Source organism: Callorhinus ursinus, unplaced genomic scaffold (assembly GCF_003265705.2).
Source record: "Callorhinus ursinus isolate GAN/ISIS: 27379988/994484 unplaced genomic scaffold, GSC_fseal_2.0 scaffold3, whole genome shotgun sequence".
In the NCBI taxonomy this organism is placed as follows: domain Eukaryota; kingdom Metazoa; phylum Chordata; class Mammalia; order Carnivora; family Otariidae; genus Callorhinus; species Callorhinus ursinus.
In genome coordinates, this window is record NW_027397065.1 from 52,945,042 (window position 1) to 52,972,505 (window position 27,464).

General features: G+C 38.9%; 3 protein-coding genes across 11 annotated transcripts in view; 1 reads left to right on the top strand and 2 right to left on the bottom strand.

Moving 5' to 3' along the window:
* LOC112820408 (sperm-associated acrosin inhibitor-like) overlaps positions 1–27,464 on the top strand; it is a 133,777-nt gene that overhangs the window by 43,495 nt on the left and 62,818 nt on the right. For 5 of the 8 annotated variants that reach the window (XM_073890908.1, XM_073890904.1, XM_073890907.1 and 2 more), the window contains one exon: positions 12,133–12,226. The exons of 2 other annotated variants lie outside the window; for them this stretch is intronic. The gene's annotated coding sequence lies outside the window, so the exon portion shown is untranslated. Of the gene's footprint in view, positions 1–8,858; positions 8,957–12,132; positions 12,227–27,464 lie in introns of all 8 variants that reach the window. One more of the 8 variants, XM_073890905.1, reaches the window with a different exon arrangement.
* On the bottom strand, positions 8,090–11,634 carry SPINK7 (serine peptidase inhibitor Kazal type 7). 2 transcript variants are annotated; one of them, XM_025867285.2, is made up of 4 exons: positions 11,393–11,634; positions 10,523–10,548; positions 9,690–9,814; positions 8,090–8,331 (listed from the first exon to the last, which is right to left on the bottom strand). In XM_025867285.2, exons 1-4 carry the CDS (start codon positions 11,451–11,453, stop codon positions 8,286–8,288), a joined length of 258 nt encoding a protein of 85 aa, XP_025723070.1. In that variant the 5' UTR covers positions 11,454–11,634; the 3' UTR covers positions 8,090–8,285. The 2 variants fall into 2 exon arrangements, with proteins under 2 accessions (XP_025723070.1, XP_025723069.1); XM_025867284.2 differs by having other exon boundaries at positions 9,690–9,817.
* On the bottom strand, positions 19,594–26,645 carry SPINK13 (serine peptidase inhibitor Kazal type 13). The gene is made up of 2 exons (XM_025867536.2): positions 26,530–26,645; positions 19,594–19,642 (listed from the first exon to the last, which is right to left on the bottom strand). The coding sequence occupies exons 1-2, from the start codon at positions 26,643–26,645 to the stop codon at positions 19,594–19,596; spliced, it is 165 nt and encodes a 54-aa protein (XP_025723321.2).

The window sequence follows — 27,464 nt, forward strand, 5'->3', positions numbered from 1 at the left end:
AGAAGGAGGAGAAGAAGGAGGAGAAGGAGGAGAAGGAGAAGAAGGAGGAGAAGGAGAAGTAGGAGAAGGTGAAGGAGGAGAAGAAGGAGGAGAAGGAGGAGAAGGAGGAGAAGGAGGAGAAGGAGGAGGAGAAGGAGGAGAAGGAGGAGAAGGAGAAGGAAGAGAAGGAGGAGAAGGAGAAGGAGGAGAAGCAGAAGGAGGAGAAGGAGGAGAAGGAGTATGAAGAGGAGGAGGAGGAGAAGGAAGAGAAGAAGGAGGAGAAGGAGGAGAAGGAGAAGGAGGAGTAGAAGGAGAAGAAGGAGGAGAAGGAGGAGAAGGAGGAGAAGGAGGAGGAGAAGGAGGAGAAGAAGAGAAGGAGGAAGAGGAGGAAGGGGAGGAAGGGGAGGAAGGGGAGGAGGGGGAGGATGGGGAGGAGGGGGAGGAAGGGGAGGAAGGGGAGGAAGGGGAGGAGGGGGAGGAGGCAGGGGAAGGGAAAGAGGATCGGTAGGGGAAGGAGAAGAAGAGGCAGAAGCAGAAGCAGCAGCTTAAAATGTCACTATGAATTGAGGTTTTTTTTCTTTTTCTCCTAAGGAATTTTGAACTTTTCTCAGCGTGTATTGGTAGGGAGAGGGGAGGTGGGGAGAGCCTCATGGGTTATTTGGGAATTTACTTAAGAACTTAGCCTGTGTGGCATATCCTTCCCATATTCTCTTGCTATTTCCGATTCTGAAGTCACTTCTGTGCCTTCACTTTGCTTTCTTGGAGAAACAGTTCTATCAAGTTACTAGTACCTCTTTTGCATAAAAATTAGGCAGAACACCTTTTTGAATTTTAACTTTTTGTTTTGAAATAATGATTGCAAGGCTAGAACAAAGAACTTGTCATGTACTCTTCACCTCAAGACTCCATTTTGCCATTTGTGTCAATAATGCCTTTGTAACCGAATGATCCAATCCAATCAGATTGTATAAAAAACTCTAACAGAAATTAACTCAAAATGGATGAAAGAGTTAAATGTAATAGTTGTAAGTATACAAGCCTTAGAAGAAAACATAGGCATAAACATTTGAATGGGCAGTGGTTTCTTAGATATGACACTAAAAATATAATAAACAAAAGGGAAAATAGGTAAACTGGATTTTATCAAAATCCAAATTTTGCACTTAATAGGACAGCCCACAGAATGGGAGAAAGTATTTGCAAATCATAGATCTGATAAAGGCCTAGTATTCAGAATATATAAAGCTAAACAGAATATATGCAGTTCAACAATAACCAGAGAAATAACCTAGTTAAAAAATGAGCAATGGGTTTAAATAAACATTTTTCCAAAGAATATATACAAATGGTCAATAAGGACATTAAAATATGCTCATCATCATTAGTTATTAAAGAAATGCAAATCAAAGCCAAAATGAGTACCATTTCACATCCATTAGGATAGCTAAAAAAAAAAATAATAAAAGACAAGATGTCAAGGATGTGGAGAAAATGGAACCCTCATACATTGCTCGTGGGAATGGAAAATGTCATAGCAGCTGCTTTGGAAACAGTTTGGTAGGTTCTCAAAAAGTTACCCTATGGCCCAGCAATTCTATTTCTAGGTATTTACCCAAGAGAATTGAAGACCAAAAACCAAAAACAAACAAACAAACAAACAAACAACCCCAAAAAACTTGTATGTGAATGTTCATGGCTGCTTTACTTGTAACGGACCAAAATTGCAAACAATCCAAATATCCATCAAATGACAAAAATGACAAATGACTAAACATAGTATAGCTGTAGAATGGAATATTATTCAGCTGCAGAAAGGAATGAAGTACTGACATGCTACAACATGGGTTAACCTTGAAAACCTTATGCTAAGTGAAGGAAGTCAGACACAAAAGGCCTATATTTACAATTCTATTTATGTATGATGTCCAGAATAGTAAATCCATAGGCAAAAATTAGTTTCATGGCCACCAGGGGCTAGAAAGATGGGGGAATAAGAGTGACTGCCAGTCAGTTTGGAGTTTCTTTTTGGAGTTATCAAAGGTATTGAAATCAAATAGTGGTGCTGGTTGCACAATTTTATGAGCAGACTAGAGTTTTAGATTTTAAAAACAAGAATTTTTGTAACTAATATAATGCTGTGTGTTAAATTATAATTCAATTTTAAAAATTAAAAAATAATAAAACCCTGAACTTTATGGTATGTGAACTATTTCTCAACAAACAACAATGACAATAATAAAAGATTCATTCAGAATCATGCAATATCATGTTCTTTAGTCTCTTTCAATGCAGAATATTGAAAAGGCCTGTTCTTGGTTTTTGAAAGTTGTAGATGAGTTCATTTTATAGAAGGTTTCTGAATTTGAGTTTGTCTCGTGTTTCCTAGTGGCTATATTCAGGTTGTGCATTTTTGGCAGGGAAATACAGAAGATACTCTATATTCTTCACGTTGTATACTTTGAGATAGTATCCATGATGTTGATTTGCCCCATCACTAACTATGCTAACTTTGATCACTTGTGCCAGTTAGTGTCTGCAATGTTTCTCCACTCTACTGTTACTTTCTCCTTTCAAAATTAGTAAATATTTTGTGATGAGATCCCTTGAGATTATTTGCATATCTCATTTTTCATCACAGTTTTACTCATGGTATTAAGTGAGGCCATGTTCAAATAGGGCAAACTGTATAAGTAAATTCATGTAATCTTAAGTGTTCAAATTGTACATTTGCCTTTTCACTTTCTAGTATCAATTTCTAAGGAACTAAAATGTTCTCATTTCTCAAACCAAGAAAAAAAACCCACATTTACTGATCATGGGCCTTTACTTCAACATACCAAACACATTTCCAAAAATGTAGTCTATGTGTTCAGGCCTGGGTAAATGTTGGAGAAGGATGGACATACAGATCCTAATCAACCCTTTCATTTCCATAGGACTTTACAGTTTATAAAGCATGTTCACATGCATATATCATCTGACTCTCACAATATACAGGTTCAATTAGGGATTTGATTTTGTCAGTAAGGAAAGATATATTGCACATGTAAATGACCAACCTACAGCTATACACCTGGTGATGTTCAAGTTGGCATAAGCATACAAGTCTCCTGTTCCAAGTTTTGTTGTGTTCTCTTGAGCTGCTTGGTGGAGTTTTATAATGAAGACAATGATAATGAATATGCCAAAGACCTCAGGGAGGCAAGTGCTGATGAATACATAGAGAAGTGAGTAAAACTTAATAAAGTCATTTTTTTCTTCAAGGCCTAAACTTGGAGAGGTAACAATTTAAAAATAAACCTACTTTACACTTATATTTATGGTGATTTAACAGTTTCCCTGTGGCAAAGATTTACTTTTCCTGGCAGGGAAAAAGGAAAAAAAAAGATATTAATAGATATGGCATAGTAAGAAATATGTATATAAATTCCACTGACGTTAAACGCTTACGATGAAAATCAAAAGTCTTCATTGCCAATATCACTTCGGTGGGAGCTAATTTTAACCATTTCTATTCTAAGGTTGTTACCGTCACAATTCTCAATATTTAAGAAATCAAGAAATAGAGGTATAAGTATACCTTATTATTTACTGACTACCATCTATGAAGGAAAGTTGTTAATTTATTTTACCTTACAACCTTTAGTTCTTCCCAATTTTTGATGAGTATATCATGACTTTTCAAAAATTCTGCACACTACCTTTATAACTTTAAATAATATATCTTAGTCCCTTTCTATTATTGTCATCCTTAGGCAATACAAGAAACTTACAAGCCTCCATACACTTCCCTCAGTCAACTTTTCTCTCTAAAGATTTGTCACCTCTATGTTTATTTTTACATTTAAGACATTAAAAATATGCACATTCTGTTCTGTATGCCATAATTCATTCTTCTACAGTTCAACCACAGGTTAATTCCAAAATTTGAAGAACAATAACTATTTTTAAACATCATTTATAAATTTTAAAAGGATTCTGGGAATATATCAATCGTGGGCCAAATCTAGACTTCAATTTCAGAAAGAAATTGAAAGATCAGAAATCTTCTTTAAGGCGGTGAGTTGTGGTAAGTGTTGAAAGAAAAGGAGCAATGTCATCAACAGCTAGTATTGGGCTCTGAATACAATATGGACCAAAGACCTGAGGCTGCTCAGGTCTGCAACAAAGCCAGATGTTTCCTCATTGTCTTTATGTAGTGTGGTGTGTAGAACCAACGCTAGCTAGACTCAGCGCCAGCAGAACCATCCACCATTTACAGTTCTGCAATTCTGGCCATTATTTCCCTCTGGGAGCTTCTTTTGTCTCACCTGAGAAACTAGGCTGATCATGTTTACCTTATGATAGATGCTGTGTGAGGATTAAATGAGACAAGGAATATGAAAGTCTTTTGTGAACTATAAGTGTTTTACAGATGTTATATACTGGATCATTTCATAGTAGAAAGAGTTTGATTCCCAAAGGTATTGGGATATGATGGATGAAATTCTGAAAACACTTTTTTGGGCCCTGATTTGGGAGTAGCAGATCTGGGTTCTTGTCCCTGTCTTCCATATGAGCAATGAGACATTTCCAATTTTGGGAGTTCAGAGTTTCTATCCATAAAAAGAGGCTGTTTACTGGGTCTCTTTCATCCATGATGATCAGGAATTCTTTTTTAAAAATTTTTTATTGTTATGTTAATCACCAAACATTGCATCATTAGTTTTTGATGTAACGTTCCATGATTCATTGTTTGTGCATAACACCCAGTGCTCCACGCAGAACGTGCCCTCTTTAATACCCATCACCAGGCTAACCCATCCCCCCACACTCCTCCCCTCTAGAACCCTCAGTTTGTTTTTCAGAGTCCATCGTCTCTCATGGTTCGTCTCCCCCGCCGATTTACTCCCCTTCATTCTTCCCCTCCTGCTATCTTCTTCTTTTTTTTTTTTTCTTAACATATATTGTATTATTTGTTTCAGAGGTACAGATCTGTGATTCAACAGTCTTGCACAATTCACAGCACTCACCATAGCACATACCCTCCCCAATGTCTATCACCCAGCCACCCCATCCCTCCCATACCCCCACCACTCCAGCAACCCTCAGTTTGTTTCCTGAGATTAAGAATTCTTCATATCAGTGAGGTCATATGATACATGTCTTTCTCTGATTGACTTATTTCGCTCAGCATAACACCCTCCAGGTCCAACCACGTCATTGCAAATGGCAAGATCTCATTCCTTTTGATGGCTGCATAATATTCCATTGTGTATATATACCACCTCTTCTTTATCCATTCATCTGTCGATGGACATCTTGGCTCTTTCCACAGTTTGGCTATTGTGGACATTGCTGCTATAAACATTGGGGTGCACGTACCCCTTCGGATCCCTACATTTGTATCTTTGTGGTAAATACCCAGTAGTGCAATTGCTGGATCGTATGGTAGCTCTATTTTCAACTGTTGGAGGAACCTCCATACTGTTTTCCAGAGTGGTTGCACCAGCTTGCATTCCCACCAACAGTGTAGGAGGCTTCCCCTTTCTCCACATCCCCGCCAACATCTGTCGTTTTCTGACTTGTTAATTTTAGCCATTCTGACGGGTGTGAGGTGGTATCTCATTGAGGTTTTGATTTGGATTTCCCTGATGCCGAGTGATGTTGAGCACTTTTTCATGTGTCTGTTGGCCATTTGGATGTCTTCTTTGCAAAAATGTCTGTTCATGTCATCTGCCCATTTCTTGATTGGATTATTTGTTCTTTGGGTGTTGAGTTTGATAAGTTCTTTATAGATTTTGGATACTAGCCCTTTATCTGATATGTCATTTGCAAATATTTTCTCCCATTCTGTCAGTTGTCTTTTGGTTTTGTGGACTGTTTCTTTTGCTGTGCAAAAGCTTTTTAGATGATCAGGAATTCTTATATATGTGTGTATTTTGCCCACATTTTGTATCATGTTTCCATTGATGTCTTTCCCTGATCTTCATGCACAGTTGCCAGGGATTTTGTAGGTTTTTCCATCTGTACCATACTTGGGGGTGAGGATGGGCTCACAGTGTAGGGGTATGCCCATGCCCTGGTCTTTATCACAGTCCAACTACCTGGAGAAAGAGAGCTTTTTTGTACAAAGAAATGAGCGTCTGAGGATTCAGTTCTGCTGAGGAGATGTGAGTGAGATCAGAGGAAGAATGAGAAGGACTGAGGTAGCCAAAAGTTTGAAGGCAGTAGGGGAGAGAGGGGTGAGCAAGTAGAACAATATGGAAATCAGGCTCCTAAGAAGGTATAAACAACTGAAGATATATAAGAAAGATTAGTGAGGAGCACTGGGAAAATGCAGATGTTTGTTTAACACAGGGCAAACAGTGTCAGGTTGCAGGAGTAGATCAAGACCAAGAAAAGGGAAGACAAGAGAAGCTGAAGATCTAAGAAGGTGGGAGGAATTGACATGATGAGAAGAGCATAGCAGACTGAGAAACCTGTGGGGATGTGGGCAACTCAGGCATGGGGATGCTCCACATGCACAAGCAGGTGTGAGCAGCTCAGGAGAGGATCATACCAGGAGGGCTGGGAGCTTGGAACCAGGAAGTGAGAGCTGCTGAAGGTGGCAAGCAACTGAAGAGGGCTAAGCCAGCAAGACCATTTGACCACCTATTCTAGGCCCTGTCCAGATCACAACTTCTCCCTATCTGCTACTTTACCTCAGCAGCTTTGTTTGTCTAAGATACTTCCCTATCCTTGCTCTTCTTCACAGTTTCCATAATTGACTTGACCATGGTCTGGCTTGACCTTGACTTTGAACTTGACTTTGAATTTGACTCTGATTCAGACCCATATTTTATCCCAATCATCCAGACCATGTTAGGTGCGTTGTGATCATGGGGACAGAGTCTGTACTTATGTGATTATATAACACTTTAGCAGTAGAATATAAATGCAGGCATGATCTAGTTGTTTATAAGCCTTTTCATACCACTTTTATGGAGTTACCATAACTATGGATTCCCTCTCTCTTCTTTTTTTTTTTTTAGATTTTATTTATTTATCTGAGATAGAGAGAGAGTGAGAGAGAGAGAGAGAACAAGTGGGGGAGAGAGGGAGAGGGAGAAACAGGCTCCCCACTGAGCAGAAAGCCCAATGCGGGGCTTGATCCCAGGACCCTGGGATCATGACCTGAGCCAAAGGCAGATGCTTAACCAACTGAGCCACCCAGGCACCCCTCCTTTTCTCTTCTTGAGTCTATGAGGAGATAAGGTTTCCACAGACCTCCTTGTATCTTTAGGGAAGCCTGTAGGTGGGCAGGACTATCCTCTTTCAATCTCTGGGCCAAGAACAGTTCTGGAGCAAGTGAGGGAAAAAGTGAACACGGGGAGGAGAAAATGAGGACCATGAAAGTATACCAAGGCCTAATCTGGGTCACTAATTTCTTGTGAGCTATGCCTATCACTGAAGACTTCCTCAAAGTGCTGTGGTCACATAAGCATCCTCTATAGAAGGAACTCCAGCTTCATCACTAAGAATGAATTAGAGATCTCTGTATTTAAAACAAATGTACAGTTTGCCAGTAGGGTCAATGTTGTCTTGGTACATAGTGGTATCTGCATTTTACAGTTATGGAAGGCAAGTGTTAGATCAAGCAATGTAGTAATCAGTGCCAAAGATATTCTATTAAGGCTCCAGCAGGAGGTTAGCAAGGTGAGAGACAAGAAAGGAGAAATTATGGAATGCTCATGGAAAGAAATGGGCAGGAAAATCTTCCCTCCAGGGTTGACTTCTTATAATGAAGGAGGTGCCCCTCTAAGGAACTTTGGAAAAGAGACTAATATAAAGGACCAGTATGGTCCAAAGGCTAGTTCCCAGTGGCAGGTACTGATTAAGGAAAGTAAAGACTCCAGGAGAGGGTAAGTTGTTCACTGATGTGTGTGTGTGTGTGTGTGTGTGTGTGTGTGTGTGTGTGTGTGTCTTGGAATTTACTTGGCATTCTTCATACAAAACTTTCTCCTAAAGAAGATTTATATATCCCTCAGTTTTATTTTTAAACTGAGATATTACATCCCAATCTAAGAAACAAATACAAGCAGAAGTAAAGATAAACTCTCTGGGGAGATTCTTTTATTGAGGTACAAAAAGAAGCATGGAAGTCAGTGAGGCATGAGTTTGAGGAAGACCACAACAACTTTTTCCACTCAACAAAGATGACTCTGAATCTGTCTCTGCCCCTACCCAGAGCACTGGCCGAGATGAGGGAAAAGGCAGTCAGAGCCTGGGGATGATGACGATGACTGTGAAGATACCATCACTCTCTACCCATGTCTGTGGAGAAGTTAACATCTTCCTTCATGAAGAAGCTGAACTTTTCCATTACTTTTCCTATGAGAAAACACATAACAAGATTCATTAAACAAGAGGAAATGTTATATGTCAGAGCCAAAAGGAACTATAGAAATTATGAGGCAGAGCTTAATGTTATAGATGAAGAAACTGAATCCCTGAAAAGGAAGGTCCTCGCCACAGGCAGTTGCTGACAGAGACAGAAGCAGAGTCTCCCTAGTCCAGTGATATTTCCACCCTACCTACTGCCTCCACTGATCCCAGAACCGGGGCCCGTCAACCAATATCTTACAATAACAATGGGACACGGGAAGCTGAGGTGGCCTGCTCCTCAGTCTTTCCTGGCCAGCAAGGCCTGTGATGAAGCTGGGTCCTGCATTAGAACTGCCACCACATGTCCCCTTCAGTGTCCTTGAACACAAGCCAGCTTCTAGGCCAAGAGCCCATTGGGTGTGCATATTAGAGAATCTTCCCTTTTGTGAATTTTCCCTGTTCCTGAATAGAAATAAAGATGCAGACATATCCTTCTGAGCTCAGGGCCTAAACTGATATTCTAACTTGTTTAGATAATCACAAAGATGAAAAATACAAGATCGAAGATGGGTAGCCAAAATCCAGGGGTCTAAAGGAGACTTAATAATGAACACAGTGGACTTAGTGTAAGGTAAGAAATGCTAAGGTGCCTGTTCTGCATTAAAGAAGTGACAACTACCTAGTTATATTGCCTTCCAGAAATACTTCACAGGCCAAACAAAAATACCTAAGCAAAACATGCCCACGGGACCCAGGTCTAAGCACTGACAGCTTGCATCTCCCTCTTTTAGATAAGAGAAAACAATTTTTGTGGTAGCCTTCTCCTCTTCCCCCATAAGGCTACAGTTATTTAGAGCCCCTAGGAATTTGAGAAGGATAAAGGTGCTCTAGCCACAGTTTGTCTAAGAATCAAGCAGTCTGGCCTCACATCTCTTAGAAATCATGTAGGATGGTGGTTTTCAATGATTATTTATTATGGGGGTCAAGATCTTTTCTTCTAACAAGATACTATGTAGAACTCCACTACCTAAAATAGCCAAAAGCTGAACTTGGGGTTGGAGATCACCCCCAGATGATCCCCTTAGCCCCCTTGCCTCTATAGAACCTCTGGGCTCCTGGTCTTACTGGATTCCCTCAACTGAGACAGGAATTGGCAGTAGGGTGATGGATGAACTAGTTCAAGCTGGCAGAGCAGGTGGCCCAAACCTCAGCCTGACTGTGAGACAGACAGTTTTCTCTCTCTACCAGCTGCTTCTGGGTGGGAATAAGCACAGCTTATGGAGAGAGAAACAGGCTCATAGAGGAGAGGTTTGCAGTGGAGGACACTGGCCGCAACTTCCTTTTTCTTCCCACAGGGTACTCACAAGTTCTCAATGCATAGGTGGCATTCATTCCCATAGGTGACGTAGTCAGAACCACAGACAGGCAGGTATGTGATGGGGCAGGGGATGGCCACCACTGGGTACTTCTTATAAATGCTGCAGTCCACCTGCTACGGACACAAGAGAACGTTCTAGGCTATGCTGGCCTCTGTTGGGCAGGAAGCAAAATACCATTTTAGGGGTCCCAGGTCAGATATTCTGATGCTGCTGTGGCTACTTCTATTAGTAATATTATCACCATGACAAGTACTAGTACTGCTGTCCCCACCTCTGTTACTACTAGCATACGCTGTTAATAATTCCTGAGCATTTCCATGCTAGCCTTTAAGCTTAAAGTATACATGATTTTTTTTGTTTAATATTCATAACAACTGAATAGGGTAGGTTCTACTGTTACGCCTATTTACAGATGGGTGAAATTCAGGCTGAAAAACAGAGAACTTGCATAATGTAAAAGCTAGTCAGTGACGGGGTTGTGATTTAAATCTAGAGCCTGTGCAATTAACCATGGTAACTCTGTCCTGCCTCTCACATGTTGTCCTTTCCATGAAGACTTTACCAACCTCTCAGCTGGAAGTTATCTCTCTCTCTCCTTTAACTTGGGATATTTTTTAGTCTACAGTTACTTAAATGTAGGTCATATTTCTTCAACTGCCTTCTGGAAAGAAGAGGAGATTTTTTAATCTGTGCCCACCTCCTCCTTTGCCCCCTTCCCAAACACGCTGAATTAATCCTACATATATATTTCAAAACCTTTTGTTGACTAAATGACAGTCAATAGGAATTGAAATCAAAATGTAAATCAATATACTCACTGTTGTTAAAGGCAGACTAGCAGCTTCTGAAAGAGAGTTACAGATGGAAATGTTAAAAATAAAGCAAAGTCTTGAAGTCTCATGAATTAATGTTAATTTGGGCCTGTGGATTGAGACTCTGGTGATGAATCTTAGCACACACTCTGTTCTTATATAAAACTCCAGCTATTTGCTGAAGAAGCCAAATGGCCAGTAAGGTAAGCCCTTTATTCAGGTAGGAGAATTAACCAGTTTCCTCCCTTTATTGACCATGGGGCATTTTCTGGAGTTTATCATGTCTTTGATAATGATTCAAAGTCAGATAGCAATACAACGTATTGCAGTCACCCCTCCTAAGAGCCTGAAGTGCCGCCATCTTTGATAGTCTCCCCTCTGAACTGATACAAAGAAATGTAATGGAACGTTCTTAAGACGTTAGACTCTTAATTTATTTATATAATTGTCACCATATAAAAGTCTAATTGTTCACTCCTGGGCTTTGGAGAATTGTTTTATTTCAGTCCTCCTGGATTGATTTGGAGAGACATCCAAGTATTTCTGTGTCATTGCACTGAGGATAATATCTGATAACACCAGCCACTTCCAGTGTCCTTATGGAATGGTAGACTTATGAAGAAATTAGTTCTTTTTTTCCCTATGGCTCCATGGATGAAAATAAAAATCCTTGAAAGGGAAAACACTGGACTCAACCGCCTTCCCCCAACACCTGTTGGTACATAAAAGTATCCCTTCCCAGGCCAGGGCTGTTTGTATTATAAGCCAGTACACTTTAAATCTACATGACCAGGCATTTTCCTCCAATGCTGAGAAGGGGTTATTTGGGAAGACAAGCTTAAAGGCTACACAGGCCCCTCTCTGCCCTTAACTCACCCGAGTTGCTGAAGAAATGAGTCATTGTGCAGAGCAGAAGGAGCCCCCCGATGATCTTCATGGCGGAGACGGCTGTGATACAGAGGCTCTCAGGGCTGCCACACCAGCTACATCAGCCATACCCTAGGAAAGGGGTCAGGTTTATATGCCAGTTCTTGGTTTCTCCACCTTTCCTGTGAAGTCATCCCGAGTCAGTGTTGGCTCTGAGAGGTTCTCAAGGCACAGTGTCACACCCTGGGTGGTGTTATTGTTCTTGTCACTTAATTGCTACTTATTATCTGACCGAGAAATTGATTGTTTAAGGTGAGAAGTATTTTCCTGTCTGCACCAGAGGTGGGGACTCTTATTTAGAATTCTCAACTTCAAGTAGTAGAAGAGATTAACTACTGGTTGCTTGACCTAGTTATGAAATAAGTAAAAACATCAAACTTTTTTTTCACCAAATAAAGAATATTAGATTCAGATTGGATAGATCACACTTAGGTTTATATTCTGCCTCCTGGGAAAATACTGTTTCTTTCTGAAGCAATGGACATAAGAAGCAAGCTGGGACCTGATGGGAGGAACAGTGACCTTAGCATTTGAGACTTGGAGAAGGGCATTGACATTTTCTAGCTGTGTGACCTTGGGTAAGTATTTATGTGCCATGAGCCTGTATCAGTCAGAGAGACCTGTTTATGCTGTGCTAACATATAACCTAAAGATTTCTGTGACTTAATATATGTTTGTTTTTTACTCAGGCTATCCACATACAGTTGTCAGCAGATGGTGCCATATTGCCTTCAATGGATCCCAAGTTGGCTGAGTGGTTTTGTAATATCGTTCATTGTCAAGGTGAAGTGAAGATGTGTTCTTGAGAATTTCCATTTTCAGCAATTATATATTCCCCTAAGAAGTGACACTACTGTCACCTTCTCTCAGCATCAAGTGACCTAGCTCAACCAGAGAGGTTACAGTGTGATCTTATCTTGTCCCTTGAAGACCAGAAGGGAGAGAACTGGAAAAATAGTTGTCAAAAAATACAGAGACCATCCCAGAGCCTTAGTTTCATGCCTTGTCAAGTGGGACCTACTGCTAACCACAATAGAATTTACAGAAAATGTGTCACCTACATAAAAGTCTGTTCTAAAATGCAGGGCACATCATTATTATTGCAATTATAATTATTATTAATGATCAATCAAAAGTCTCTGCTATGGGTTGCTGACATTAGATTGTAAACTGGATTGCCCAAACACAATTGTCCAATTAGCTCCTTTTTGTCTGTTGGACTCGAGGGCATATGCATGAAAACCTGAAGGAAGGCAGTGGACTCTTCCACCAGTCTTTTGCTTGGTGGGTTTATTTCAGTACATTCTGAAACAGAGAATCTGCAAAGATAATAAGCTAATAATAAATGACATTGCATAGTTCCCTAAAATTTTGACTTTTACACCTGTTTGGGAAGGAATATAATGTAGTAGTTAATAGGGGCATTGCATCCAGAAGGTCTTATTTGGAAGTCTTGCTTTTAATAATTGTTGATTTTATGACTTTAAGTATACAGATTAAGCTCTAGGTGTTTTGATTTCCTCATCTGTAACATAGAAATAATATTTACCTCCCAAAATGGCTTTAAGTATTGAATGCAGATACACACACACACGTGCGCGCACGCGTGTGTGTGTGTATCAGAGTACCAAGATTATACTTAGAGCTTCATACATGGTAGCTAGAATATGGAATGTGATCTTCAGGACAACTCATTGAGGAAGGAATTTTTATTACCCTAATTTTACCAGTGAGTAAGTTGAGACTCAGAGGATTTAAGCAATCTTCACAAGATCATGATACTAATTAATGGGGGAGACAATTTTGAGTTCAGTAATGGAAAAGAAGAGAAGTGAATGCCATAATAGAGTTCATTACAAGTTTTATTGTTTGCTATGATAGTTTGAAGACAATGAATACTGAGAAAAAGCCATTATGTTTCAAGAAGAGTTATCTTTGTTGCAGTTTGAAAATGCATTTAGCAAAGAGGAATGGGAATTGGTTCAAAGGGAGATTAGGATGAAGTAGAGAATAGCATTATAATTTTTTTCAGATATTTGATGGTCAAAGAGAGGAGGGAAATGAAAGAAGCTAAGGCTTCAGCAAAGTCTAGGATGGGTTGAACCTGTCTTACAGCCAAAGGGAAGAAGGAATTTAAGATACATGGTAGAAGGTGGCTAATTACAGCATTACAGAAAACTGTAACTTGTCCTAAAGATCACATTATATATATGTATATATAATCTCATTCAATACTCAAAGCCACTCTGGGAGGTAAATATTATTTCTATGTTACAGATGAGGAAATGAAAACATCCAGAGCTTAACCTGTATCCTTAAAGTTGCACAGTCAACATTGTAAGGTAGACTCTGGCTGTTAAGTTCTGGGGTTGCCTTTTGCAGTAGAAAAATTGGGTTGGTCTGGAAGCTGGAGAAGGATGGAGAGGCTTGGTACAGACATCAGTGGAAGACTGTCAGATAGTCAACAGTGGATATGAAAATTAATGGCCACTAGACAAAATCACCACTAGATTTTTTGCAGGTTCAATCAGTACCATGCTGAATATTTCTCCCTAAATATATTACCACATTGAGTAAGAAATGAAAAAAAGGTGACTTTCTGGATAGGGAGTGTGTACATCAGAGACTGGAGGGGAGCCATAAGGATGGCCATAGGCTCAGAAGAGAGTCAAGTGTTCGAGAAGGCTCTGAAAGACTATGCAAGGTGTGAATAGTTAAGAGTTCAGAAGTCAGAGTTCAGAATACATGTAGACTTAATAGTAGTAGTAGCTTTGGGGAATATGAACAATTGTTTATGGAGGCTATGGTTAGTAGGCAAAATGCCAGATTAATTTCTCAGAGGTGGGACTGAGATAGTAATCCTCAGGGTGTATCCAAATATAAAGTAGATAAAAGATTGGTGGAAACAAAGTTCTTTGGATTTAAAAATGTGAGGAAAAGTGAGATCAAATGATCAGGTGTGGGTGGGTTGCTTAGGTTTGGGCAGCTGTTTACACAGAAATTTTTAAGTTGCACAATGAACCATGAATTAAAGAAGGAGGAGCTTTTGGAGGTGAAAGGTGAAGCTTGAGAAGACAAAAAGTCATCCGTTTGGGCTGGGGGCAGTGTCTTTATTCCTCTTAACCTTCGTGCAAGGAGGGAAAACTTGAGGCCTTGTCAGATTATGACCATGGTTCCATTCTAGGGAAGGCAGGGTAGAACTAATGTGGAAAAACATAAAAATGAAATGAGAGAAAAATTTGAGAGTACTAGGGATTTCTTCCCCAATGGATTTAAGGTGCCACAGGGAAGGGAAAGATGACCCATCAGAAAGTTAGAGATGGGTGGTAGAATTAAACTGGTGCAGGATCTGAATACAGAGGTTCTAGGTCAGTTAGCTAAAGGGAGATAAGGAAGCCAGCATCACGGCTGGGCAGTAATCCAGGTATAGAATAATGGCTGTAAGAAAGGAAAGGTACAATAAGAAAATTAACCGTATATTATGCACTTACTATGTGCTGGAACTCTGCTACATTTGGTGTGTGTATTATCTCATTTAAGATTTAAAATAATCTTCTGAGATTGATGTGATTATTTGTCCTGTTATATAGCTGAGGCAACAGGGACTTAGAGAAATGGCTAGTTTAAGTTTAAAAGCCAATGCTTTTTAATCACTCGGGTGTATTGCTGTTAAATCTAAATCTAAGAGAGAGATTTGGAGACACGTTGGAAATTGGACTGAAAGGAGTAAAGCTGGTCAAATCAGGGCAGTCAGGAAGGACAGCTTATGTTTTAAATGAGCAGGCAGAAGGAGCTGAGTACTGGATCAGAATGTGTCACCTTTTCATGTGTGAGGATCATCTGGTAAGAAGGAGGGTCTCAGTGGGGAGAGAGAGTGATCTAGAGCCAGAGGACAATGGTTCCTTCCCCATCCCCACTCTCATCTATCTAAGGTGCAATGCTGTGACAGTCCCTTTTCTACGTTGTGCTTTCTACTTCTCCCACATCTAGGGAGATTGACCTAGATTGGCGCTTCAGGTTTTCAAGTTAAAAACCCTTCCTTGAAACACTAATATGTACAACTGATAAATAAGGCTGAGGATTGGAAGTGGGTGAGAAGAAGTTGCAACTCTCCTAATTCTGCATTTTCCTCCTAATTGCTGTATCAGCCCATTCTCAACCCTCTGGGTTCCTTCCTTCTTGGCGTCCATCACGCATTCCATCCAACACCCTCAAGGCCTTCTTGTGATGATTTTAAAATCAATGGCCTAGATTTGGGTGGACTAGCTCTTGTCTTTTGTTTGTCCTTCTCTCCCTTCCCTGTGTGGCTCTTTCACATTCTAGTTCTTTTTCTTCTTTTTCCTTTCCTTTTCCCTCACCTCCCCTTTCTTCTCTTCCTCCCCTTCCTCCTCCTCCTTCTTCTTCTTCCTCTTCATTTTCAATGTAGCCCTCACTGTATTCATGCCTTTTTGTGTACTGGGACACAATGACCCAGAGATCTGGATATTTGCATTTTGATCTTGTGTGTGGCAGGACCTTGTTCCTTGCTTTTCATGGGAACAAGGAATTAGCGCATCCAGGGATCCTATGCTTTGATTCTCTTTAATTTTCTTTGAATTGCTGAGGCCAAATAATTTCAATTATGGGACAAGATGATGTAAATAAAGGGTGACAACCCTTTTGTATTGGTTCATTTTGCTCCAATGTGACCTCACACTATCTGGATTTAGATTTTACACATACACACACAGCTTCCAGCTCCTATTGGTAAAATCATCTTTTTTTTTTTTTGCCACGTGCTACTGGTTTATTTATTCATTTGAGCTTATCATTTCATTTCTGTTTTTCTAAGCATCAATTAAAAATAACAACAAAGTAATGTCTTCTTTGCTCAGTTCTGAAGGGAACACTGTTTCTTTTGGGAGGATCCACAATGCACTTTATTTTATTAAAGGCTCCGTTAAATGTTCTCTAATACTTTAACTCAGTTTTCTCCAAACTTAATTTGCCATAGTTTACTTATTATTTTACAAACATTAAACAACATCTAAAGAGATGTTAATGTTTTCTTTAACACTGAGAACAAGGATTTACTCTAATTTCCTATAAGGTCACGATGTCCAATATAAAGGAAGGTTACCAAGGAAGATCACTGATTTTTTGGTCTGTTTGGTTTCCTCGGCAATTCTTCATCATATTGAACAGAACTCCATTTCTGTATGGCTTCTGTATGGCTTTCTAGTTCTCCACAGTGGAGACCAATAGAGTGGGTCTGCTCTCTCTTTCCAAGTCTATCCCTTCAGATATGCAAAGGCAGCTCTGGAGCGTCTAGTCAAAGTCCTTTTTCTCCAGATGATACAGATCAACTTCTTTAATATTTCCTTTACAGTATATAATCCCTTAGGTTCTCTAGACCCTGACATATTAACACAACATTACTTAGTAACAGTGAAACACAAGTCATAATCAACCTCACCATTTCCCTTTGCTATTCCGGTCAGTGTCATCCCCACTGGAGATACAGAGAAAAATAAGGTAGACAAAAATTCTACTTCTTGGAACTTCCTTTCTTGTAGAGTAGAAAAAGGAAAATAACAAAAAAGTAGTAAGGTGATTTCATATTTTGACAAGTATTTAAAAGACATTGTATCATGGTATTGGAATAAAGAGTAATCTGGAAATAAGAAACAAATTACATTGAGTTATTAAAGAAGGCTTCCCAGAGCCTGAATGATGAGGACCGACACCTGAATGATGACAAGGAGCCGTTCTGGAAAAGCCAGGGACTCAGTGGTGCAGAGAGAAGAGCTAGTGTGATGGCCGCTGGCACATCAAGCCTATTGAGGGATTCCGCTTTCTCCAATTCCAAGATTACATAAAATGGCAGCTTTTGTTTTAAAAGAGTCAACTTGTAAATCAGTCAGGCTCCAGCCCATGTCCTCTGTGATTAGGCTACATGTTTTCCACTGAATTCTATATGAGATTGGATTACAAAATTCTTTCATCTATTTTTTTTCTTCTTCAGATGGTCTTTTCTCCACGTGTCTCTCTTCTTACTATTTCCTACTACAAACTGTCCTGGTGACTTCAGTTAGAGTCTGCGTCTAGGAGTTTATGGTCTTAAACATCCATTTAGTGTCTACTTACTGAACTCTTATTATATGCCTCACTTGTTATTATATGACCTTGTTTTATTCATTTTCATCACAGCATTCATTGTTACCTGTTATTGCCTGTTCCTTTATTTGCATATTATTCATCTCTCGCCACTGGGAGGCAGGTTCCACAAGAACAGGATCTTGCCCGACTTGTTCGTTTACTTCTACTAGCACCTAATATAGTATTTGCAGAGTAAGAACTACACAAATAATTACCAAATGAATGAATGAATAGTTTTAAGATTCCTCATCATTAGTCACAAGGTAAAGTAACAACAGAATTCATCCAGCATTGGGAAGAAATCATCTGGTTTGCATCAGTGAATTTAAAAAGAAATAAAGCATACCTCACTGGAACTTAAATTTTTCATCATTTTAGATTGAACTTAACTTCATTAAGAAGAGGACACTGTGAAATATTCAACACATTCTCCCCCACTTTGTTGCCGGTATGACTCAGAAATCTCCTTTAAGTTGAAATCACTGTTGTCTGAGTGAACAAGCGCTCTTTCGCAGAGCCCCCTGCAGGGGCGAAGTGCAGAGGATAAATGCACTCTGCGTGCTTCTTAGCTGCTACCACCACGGTATCAATGCCAGGGATCCACCAATCCTAGTGGTGCCCATAAATCTATAAAAAGATTTATCAGCTAAGCAAAAGTTTCCATGAATTAAGGTTATACCTACATACTTTACGAAAGGTACTACCTAAATGTAGCACGTCCAGAGCAGATGGCCAGGCTAGAAAGAAATACATAACTGTGTCCACATCTTGCTTCTCTTTCCAAACTTATCTCACTTCGACTCTCCTGCCTGAGGGCAATTAAGGTCCATTCCTTAATTTTTATTTTGGTGGAGTTACTGTTCTACTGTTCCATTTCTTTGGTCTGCCTTTTATTATTTTTGAAAATAGAGATGGAAAGATGAAAAAGTAAAATACTGTTAAATTACACAAGATGATCAAAATTAGCAAGAGAAGGTCTATATTTTAGGAGACTCTTGGAGAAAACAGAAAGACCTGAAACGATTTCCCCAGCTCCAAAGAGATCCACCCTGATGGACCCTACTGACCAGGGGCCCCGGGGGAAGGAAGATGATGTAAGAGGACAAAGGCCCTGTTGCCAGCAGAACTGAGCTGTGTATTAGCTGGAAAGGGGATGGAGAAAGCTGAGCTATGGGGACCCTTCTGGCTGAAGAACTGGTCAGAGTAAGATAGAAGAGTGAGGCTGACATCTAGTGGCAGCAACAGGTAATGGTACAGAGCCCACTGAAGCCAAAGGGCTGATCACTTTCCCCAGCCTCAAAAATATAATGATGGCTTCAGCTCCCTGTATTAGTCAAGATCTTTCAGTTATAAGTGACAGCTTATAAGATGGATTAAGCAAAAAAGAAAAATGAATTTATTGACCGATGTAGTAGGAACAATGGAATGGAGTAAGAATTAAAAATGCTAAAACTAGGGGATCAAATGGAATCTATTCTTCCTCTCAAAAACATACATTCCCTCCAGAAGTTCTTGGTACTCCTCCCTCCTTCTATTAGCATATGAACACTTTTTTCTCTAATGAAGGTGAACTTCATTTACGAGTACAAGGTAGAAAGTCTCAAATAGCTGTTTGTATGTGTGTGAGATGTTTTCTTATGCTCGCTCGTGTCTTCTGGTGAGATTAGTGGGACAGGGTCGGATCTCACAGGTGAGCCTGCACTTTGGGGTAAGTTTATTTCGGGGAGTGTCAGTAACACGACTTGATGACAGATCTTAGACGCAAGTAAAATGAAAGCTTATTTTAAACAATCAGTACACAGGGGTAAATACCACCTCTTGCATTATTATATTTATTTGTAAGAGATGTGTCACTTGGTTCTCCATTAGTTTGATTCCTTTATTTTCAGTTTTGTTCCAAATTTGGGTGTAGCATAGATGTGTTATTTATCATATGCCTTTAAATTCCAAAAGGAATGATTTTCGGAATTAAGTAGTGAAACGAATAAGCAGGTGTAGTACTCCGGTACTCATTAGTCACATTTTCCATATTTATAAAACTTAATATGAGGACCAAATTCCCTAAAGAGAAGAGATTTTTTAAAAAGGAGATTAGTATCATAAGGAAAGTGGGTATTGCTTCACATTCTCTCATTTTCCAAATGTAGTCCTGAGAAAGGGAGCTGCTTAGCAATTCCCTTTATATCTGTCTCTTTTCCTGCTGATCACCCCACATTCCTCCTCTATCTCTTAATTATTCAAAATGGTGTTCTATGAAGTTTTTCAACCGAGAATCTTTCATCTCATAACTCATTCCCATTTTGGTACCTTTTTTTAAAAGATTTTATTTATTTATTTGACAGAGAGAGAGAGAGCAGGAACACAAGCAGGGGGAATGGGAGAGGGAGACACAGGCTTCCCACTGAGCAGGGAGCCCGATGTGGGGCTCCATCCCAGGACCCTGGGATCATGGCCTGAGCCGAAGGCAGAGGCTTAATGACTGAGCCACTCAGGCACCCCAGCCTTCCACCTTTAGATATTACTGTTCCCTAATACATAACATTCACTTCAACACAATTTTTCTCTTTATTATTTCCCTAACGACACCACACATTTTCTCAGTTCCAAATGTTTTCCCAAGCAGAGTGCCCTGTATAAATTGCCCATTCTATTTTCTCTTGCATTTTTAAATTTTTTTAAAGATTTTATTTATTTATTTGACAGCAAGATACAGTGAGAGAGGGAACACAAGCAGAGGGAGTGGGAGAGGGAGAAGCAGGCCTCCCACTGAGCAGGGAGCCCAACGCGGGGCTCAATCCCAGGACCCTGGGATCATGACCTGAGCTGAAGGCAGATGCCCAACGACTGAGCCACCCAGGTGCCCCTCTCTTGCATTTTTTTAAAGAATCCTTTAAACTTAGCTTCTTTCAAGAGACTCCCCACCTTGACCCCCATCTCAGGCTGACCGTTGATGTATATCTGATCGACACACTTGGGTAAGGGATTTCAAACATGTTAACTTGCAGGAGCCAAGCCGGTAATATAAATAAGTGAAGGGGGCCTCCTTCACCACAACAGAGAGGTGGGACTGTCTGAAACGCCTGAACTCCATTTAGATGGGCAGCTGCTACTAGGCAGACATCGCTTTTTTTTTTTCATGTGAAATCCTAGCGTCCTATTAACACAACTTTGATTTTTCAAAATAAGTTGGAAATCTATATTTTTAGGTAAAATCTGATTTTTGAAATGCTGTCAACCATTTCAAGACTTACTAAAATATTGTTTGGTTGAACAAAACCAATGCTGTTTTCTATTATGAATTTTCTTACGCATGTATTCTTTTTGCCAAATGTGATCACAAACTTCTGAAGAGTCTGGGATTTTTTCATTCTATTTTCTTGGTAGTTATTATGAGGGTCCTACACCGAGTAGGCTTGAGGGATTCTTTTAAGGATAGCAACTATGATTCTGTATCAGTTCTGGCCAAGACTTGCACTCTTCTGTTTGTTCTCTTTTGTCTTTTTTTTTTTTTTAGTTTCAAGTTTTTATTTAAATTTCAGTTAGTTATTGCTTACATCATACACAAAAACAAATTCAAAATGGATGAAAGACCTAAATGTGAGACAGGAATCCATCAAAATCCTAGAGGAGAACACCGGCAGCAACCTCTTTGACCTTGACCATAGCAACTTCTTGCTAGACACATTACCACAGACAAGATCTTTGCAAATGGCAAGATTTCATTCTTTTTGATGGCAGAGTAATATTCCATTATATATATATTATATATTATATACACATACATATATAACATGTTATATATGTATATATACACATACATATAACATAATGATATATATTATTATTATATATATGTGTGTATATATACATATGTGTGTGTGTGTGTGTGTGTGTGTGTATAATATAATACACACACCACAACTTCTTTATCCATTCATCAGTTGATGGACATTTGGGCTCCCTCCGAGTTTGGCTATTGTTGATAATGCTGCTCTAAACATCGAGGTGCATGTATCCCTTGGAATCTGTATTTTTGTATCCTTTGGTAAATGCCTAGTAGTGCAATTGCTGGATAGTAGGGTAGTTCTATTTTTAACTTTCTGAGGAACATCCATACTGTTCTGGCTGCAGTTTTCATTGCCACCAACAGCGCAAGACGATTCCCCTTTCTCCACATCCTCACCAATACCTGTTGTTCCTTGTGTTGTTAATTTTAGCCATCCTGACAGGTGTGAGATGGTATCTCATCATGGTTTTCATTCGTATTTTCCTCATGATGAGTGATATCGAGTATCTTTTCACGTGTCAGCCATCTGCATGTCTTTTTTGGAGAAATGTCTGTTCATGTCTTCTGCCCATTTCTTGACTGGATTATTTTTTTTTGGGTATTAAGTTTGATAAGTTCTTTATAGATTTTTGGATACTAACCCTTTATCAGATATGCCATTTACAAATGCCTTCTCCCATTCCCAAGGTTGCCTTTTAGTTTTGTTGATTGTTTCTTTCTCTGTGCAGAAGCTTTTTAACTTGAAGTCCCAGTAATTCATTTTCGCTTTTGTTTCCCTTGTCTGTGGTGATGTGTCTAGTAAGAAGTTGCTATGGCTGATGTCAAAGAGGTTTCTGCCTGTGTTATCCTCTAGGATTTTAATGGATTCCTGTCTCACATTTTTGTCTTTCATCTATTTTGAATTAATTTTTGCATATGATATGAGAAAGTGGTCCAGTTTCATTCTTCTGCATGTTGTGTCTAGTTTTCCCAACACCATTTGTTGAAAAGACTATCTTTTTTCCAATGGATATTCTTTCCTGCCTTATTGAAGATTAGATGACCATAGATTTGAGGGTCAATTTCTGGGTTTTCCATTCTGTTACATTGATCTATGTGTCTGTTTTTGTGCCAGGACCATACTGTCTTGATCACGACAATTTTGTAATCCAGCTTGAAGTCTGGAATTGTGATTCCTCCAGCTTTGCTTTTCTTTTTCAAAATTGCTTTGGCTAGTCAGGGTCTTTTGTGGTTTCATACAAATTTTAGGATTTTTTGTTCTAGTTCTGTGAAAAATGCTAGTGGTATTTTGATAAGGATTGCATTAAATATATAGACTCCTTTGGGTAGTATAGACATTTTAACAATATTTTGTTTTTCCAATCCATGAGCATGGAATGTTTTTCCATTTCTTTGTGTCCTCTTCAATTTCTGTCATAAGTATTCTAATTTTCAGAGTACAGGTCTTTTACCTCTTCGGTTAGGTTTATTCCTAGGTATCTATCTTATGGTTTTTGGTGCAATCATAAATGAGATTGATCCCTTGATTTCTCTTTCTGCTGCTTCATTATTGGTGTATAGAAATAGATTAGTGGACATTGATTTTGTATCTTGTTACTTTGCTGAATTCGTCTATCAGTTCTAGCAATTTTGGGGGGAGACTTTTGGGTTTTCTACATAGAGTATCATATTGTCTGTGAATAGTGAAATTTTGACTTCTTCCTTGCTGATTTGGATGCCTTTTATTTCTTTTTGTTGTCTGATAGCTGAGGCTAGGACTTCCAGTACTATGTTGAACAGCAGTGGTGATAATGGACATCTCTGTCTTGTTCCTGACCATAGAGGAAAAGCTTTCAGTTTTTCCTCACTGAAGACGATATTAGCTGTGGGTCTTTCATATATGGCCTTTATGATGCTGAGGTATGTTCCCTCTATCCCTGCTTTGCTGAGGATTTTTTCAAGAATGGATGCTGTACTTTGTCCAGTGTTTTTTCTGCATCTATTGAGAAGATTATGTGGTTCTTATCCTTTCTTTTTTAATGTGGTATATCATGTTGATTGCTTTGTAAATATTGAACCACTTTTGCAGCTCAGGAATAAATCCCACTTGATTGTGGGGAATGATTGTTTTAATGTACTGTTGGATATGACTTGCTAGTATTTTGTTGAGAATTTTTTCATCCACGTTCATCAGGAACATTGGCTTGTAATTTCTTTCTTAGTGGGGTCTTTGTCTGGTTTTGGAATCTAGGTAATGCTGGCCTCATAGAATGAATTTGGAAGTTTTCTTTCCATTTCTGTTTTTTGGAACAGTTTGAAAAGAAGAGGTATTAACTCTTCTTTAAATCTTTGGTAGAATTTGTCTGTGAAGCCACCTGGTCCAGAACTTTTGTTTGTTGGGAGATTTTTGATTACTAATTCAATTTCTTTGCTAGTTATCAGTCTGTTCAAGTTTTATATTTCTGCTTCAGTTTTGGTAGTTTATATGTTTCTAGGAATTTATCCATTTCTTCCAGATTGTCCAGTTTGTTGGCATATAATTTTTCATAGTATTCTCTTATAATTGTTTATATTTCTGTGGTGTTGGTTGTGATCTCTCCTCTCTCATTCATGATTTTATTTATTTGGGTCCTTTCTCTTTTCTTTTTGATAAGTCTGTCTAGAGATTTATCAATTCTATTAATTCTTTCAAAGAACCAGCTCCTGGTTTCATTGATCTGTTTAACTGTTGATTTTTTGTTTGCTTGTTTGTTTCTATATCATTTATTTCTGCTCTGATCTTTATTATTTCCCTTCTTCTGCTGGCTTTAGGCTTCATTTGTTGTTCTTTTTCTAGCTCCTTTAGTAGGGTTAGGTTTTTATATTTGAGACTTTTCTTACTTCTTGAGGTAAGCCTGTATTGCTACATACTTCCCTCAAAGGACTGCTTTTGCTGCACCCCAAAGGTTTTGGACCATCATGTTTTCATTTTCATTTGTTTCCAAGTATTTTTTTAAATTTCTTCTCTAATTTTCTGGTTGATCCTTTCATTCCTTAGTAGGATGTTCTTTAACCCCCATGTATGTGTGGTGTTTCCAAATTTTTTCTTGTGGTTGACTTCAAGTTTCATAGTGTGTGTTCGGAAAATATCCATGGTATGATCTCAATCTTTTTGTACTTGCCGAGGCCTGATTTGTGACCCAGTATGTGATCTATTCTGGAGAATGTTCCATGTGCACATGAAAATAATATGTATTCTGCTGCTTTAGGATGAAATGTTCTGAATATATCTGTTAAGTCCATCTTGTCCAATGTGTTATTCAAAGCCATTGTTTTCTTGTTGATTTTCTGCTTAGATGATCTGTCCATTGATGTAAGTGGGGTGTTAAAGTCCCCTACTATTATTGTATTACTATCAATGAGTTCCTTTATATTTGTTATTGTTTTATATATTTGGGTGCTCCCAAAATGGGGGCATAAATATTTATAACCATTAGATCTTCCTGTTGGATAGACCCCTTTACTATGATATAATGCCCTTCTTCTTCTCTGTTACAGTCTTTGGTTTAAAATCTAGTTTGTCTGATATAAGTATGGCTACTCCAGCTTTCTTTTGGAAGCTAAGAAGGCACTTCCAAGTGTCTTGCCTAATTAGCCCATGCCTGAGAAAGTGACAGCAGCTATTAGGAAGAAATGCTAATGTAATTAATTATCCCACATAGTCTGGTGACATTCATGAATTTTCATTCATTTTGCTTTGAAACTGATGGTAGATACTTGGTTAATTTCCATTTTTTCAGTTCCCATTCTTTTTCTTTAAATGACATTCAATTGTCCTCTGAGTCTAGTACTTGCTCTGAAGATGAGCACATATTTCTTTTATTGGACTCGCTTCTACACCCCATTTTCTTCAGTGCTCAGCAATAACATCCTCATGACACTGGAAGCCCATGAAGATTCTTTTCAAAGGAAGATATGCATTAAAGGGTTAGCTCAACAGACTTGAGAAGCTCAAATTAGCTCCTGGGAAGTAATCATAAGCCCTTGGAATATCCCTCCTGATAAGAGTGACTTTGTAACCTGAAGTCATAGCCATGCCATATAGTTTATGATCAAGGGGATGCCTGTCATTGTTCCCTGTGGTCCTGAGCCACTCTGTATTAATTTGACTTCTGGGAATTCAGGGTGGCTGGAGACTCAGTGGTTGTCAGTCATGCAGGTGCCACAAACTTAGGTGACTGGCTTCTAATGAAAGGCCTGGGCATCAAGGCTTTGGTGAGCTTCCCTGGCTGGCAATACTTCGTATGTGTTGTCACACATCATAGCTGGGAGAATTAAATACTGACTGTGTGAGTCCACTGGGAGAAGTCAACTGGAAGCTTGTGATTGCTCTCTCCTGGACTCCACCTTATGAGCTTTCTGCCTTTGCTGATTTTACTCATATCCTTTCATTGCAATAAACTGCTACCATGTGTATAACAGCTTTTCTAAAGTCTATGAGTCCTGCTAGCAGATCATCAAACCTGAGGATTGTCTTGGGGATCCCCAACACAGAAGATCTAACAGGTCATGGAAGAGTTACTAACAAGACATAAATCTGTTTGCAAAAACAATTTCAAATTGAGTTAAAATATATCACAAGGAATAGTATTAATTTTTAATCTAAATTTAATATTGAACTTATTTGAAAGGCAAAGAAATATATAAGTCAACTGTCAATTTTCATTTGTGTAAGACCACGTAACCACTTCGTTATTCATGTGTGTATCTACAACTTTATCTATGTCTGTATGTATATCTGTATTGCTGTCTGTATCTATTTCTGTCTACCAAGCAATATTTATGGGTGCTACATATAGGCATGTCAATGTGATTTGTTAAAAATTTTTGAGTGATTTGAAAAAATGGATTCTATTCATTTTTTGAATATAATCTATAGATATCTATTAATATGATCTTTGATGCCAAAACACCACATAAGCCCTTCTTTCTTTTTTTTAATGAGTCAACTTTGAATGTTAACTGAACTTTTTCAGAAAGACTTTTCTCTTTATACATAGTGTGTCCCCAGTCTTTTAGGACCAATAGAGGTTATTTTAAATAAAAATCCCATCCATCAGTAAATCCAGTTCCTTGGCTAAGATTATTTGATATTTCTGTGAGGAAATACAGAGAAAAAAATAGTATTTTATTTTGAACTTACCACTGATCAACACAAAAAAAACACTCATTCTGGTAAGTGTGGCCATTTGTAGCACAAACATACGATGTCACATCTGGACACTGTGATGTATAAGAAGGATCCACTGAGTAGTACATTTTACATGGGGGCTGCAAATACCAAAAAAAAATGTCATATGAATAACAATTGATAGATTTTCTCCCATCTCTTCCTGGCCTGTCACTTCCTCCTCCCCATAGAAATAATATCAACTAGGGTGCCTGGGTGGCTCAGTTGGTTAAGCGACTGCCTTCGGCTCAGGTCATGATCCTGGAGTCCCGGGATCGAGTTCCGCATTGGACTCCCTGCTCAGTGGGGAGTCTGCTTCTCCCTCTGACCCTACCCTCTCTCATGCATTCTCTCTCCCTCTCTCTCTTGCAAATAAATAAACAAAATCTTTAAAAAAAGAAATAAGATCAAATATTTCTATTCAATTGATCTTGTTCAAGATTTTCTCCTGGGCTTTGGTCAAGAAGGTTTTTTGGTGAATGCAGTGTTAGAAAATGCAGTGACCCATCCATCACCTCTTAAAGCCATAAGCATTATAACAACCCCACTTAAATGCCAGATGTAAAGTTTCCACTTAAACTTGGAATCCCAAAGCCGTGAACTCATTCTAAGAAGTTTGTGAGTAGAGATATTTATGTATTTGTGAACTTCTAGAGGAAGGGGCTCAAATGTAATTGTTGAGAGTAAGGGTTCTGTATTGAGGCTGGGAATAAATTCTGTATTTACCACTGTTTAAGTTTATGACCTTGAGCAAATGACAGGTGTCATTTCATTTAATGCTCAGAGATGTATTTTACTGTTATAACATTTGTGCTACATGAGATTAAATGTAAGTCTGGAAAGGTTATAATGCCCAAGGTCACATGGAAAACTTTTGTTCTACTTACGCCTGTGAAGTTTTAGGTCTC

Bases quoted from the DNA above. Each gene is read 5' to 3' on its own strand.
- SPINK13 (XM_025867536.2), bottom strand. From the start codon at position 26,645: ATGTACTACTCAGTGGATCCTTCTTATACATCACAGTGTCCAGATGTG. The intron at 19,643-26,529 runs GTAAGTTCAAAA...TCTTCTCTTTAG, and splicing joins TTTTTTTGTGTTGATCAGTG to GGAATTTGGTCCTCATATTA.
- SPINK7 (XM_025867284.2), bottom strand. From the start codon at position 11,453: ATGAAGATCATCGGGGGGCTCCTTCTGCTCTGCACAATGACTCATTTC. The intron at 10,549-11,392 runs GTGAGTTAAGGG...ACTCTCTTTCAG, and splicing joins TCATTTCTTCAGCAACTCGG to AAGCTGCTAGTCTGCCTTTA. The intron at 9,818-10,522 runs GTGAGTATATTG...TTGTGTCCGTAG, and splicing joins CTAGTCTGCCTTTAACAACA to CAGGTGGACTGCAGCATTTA.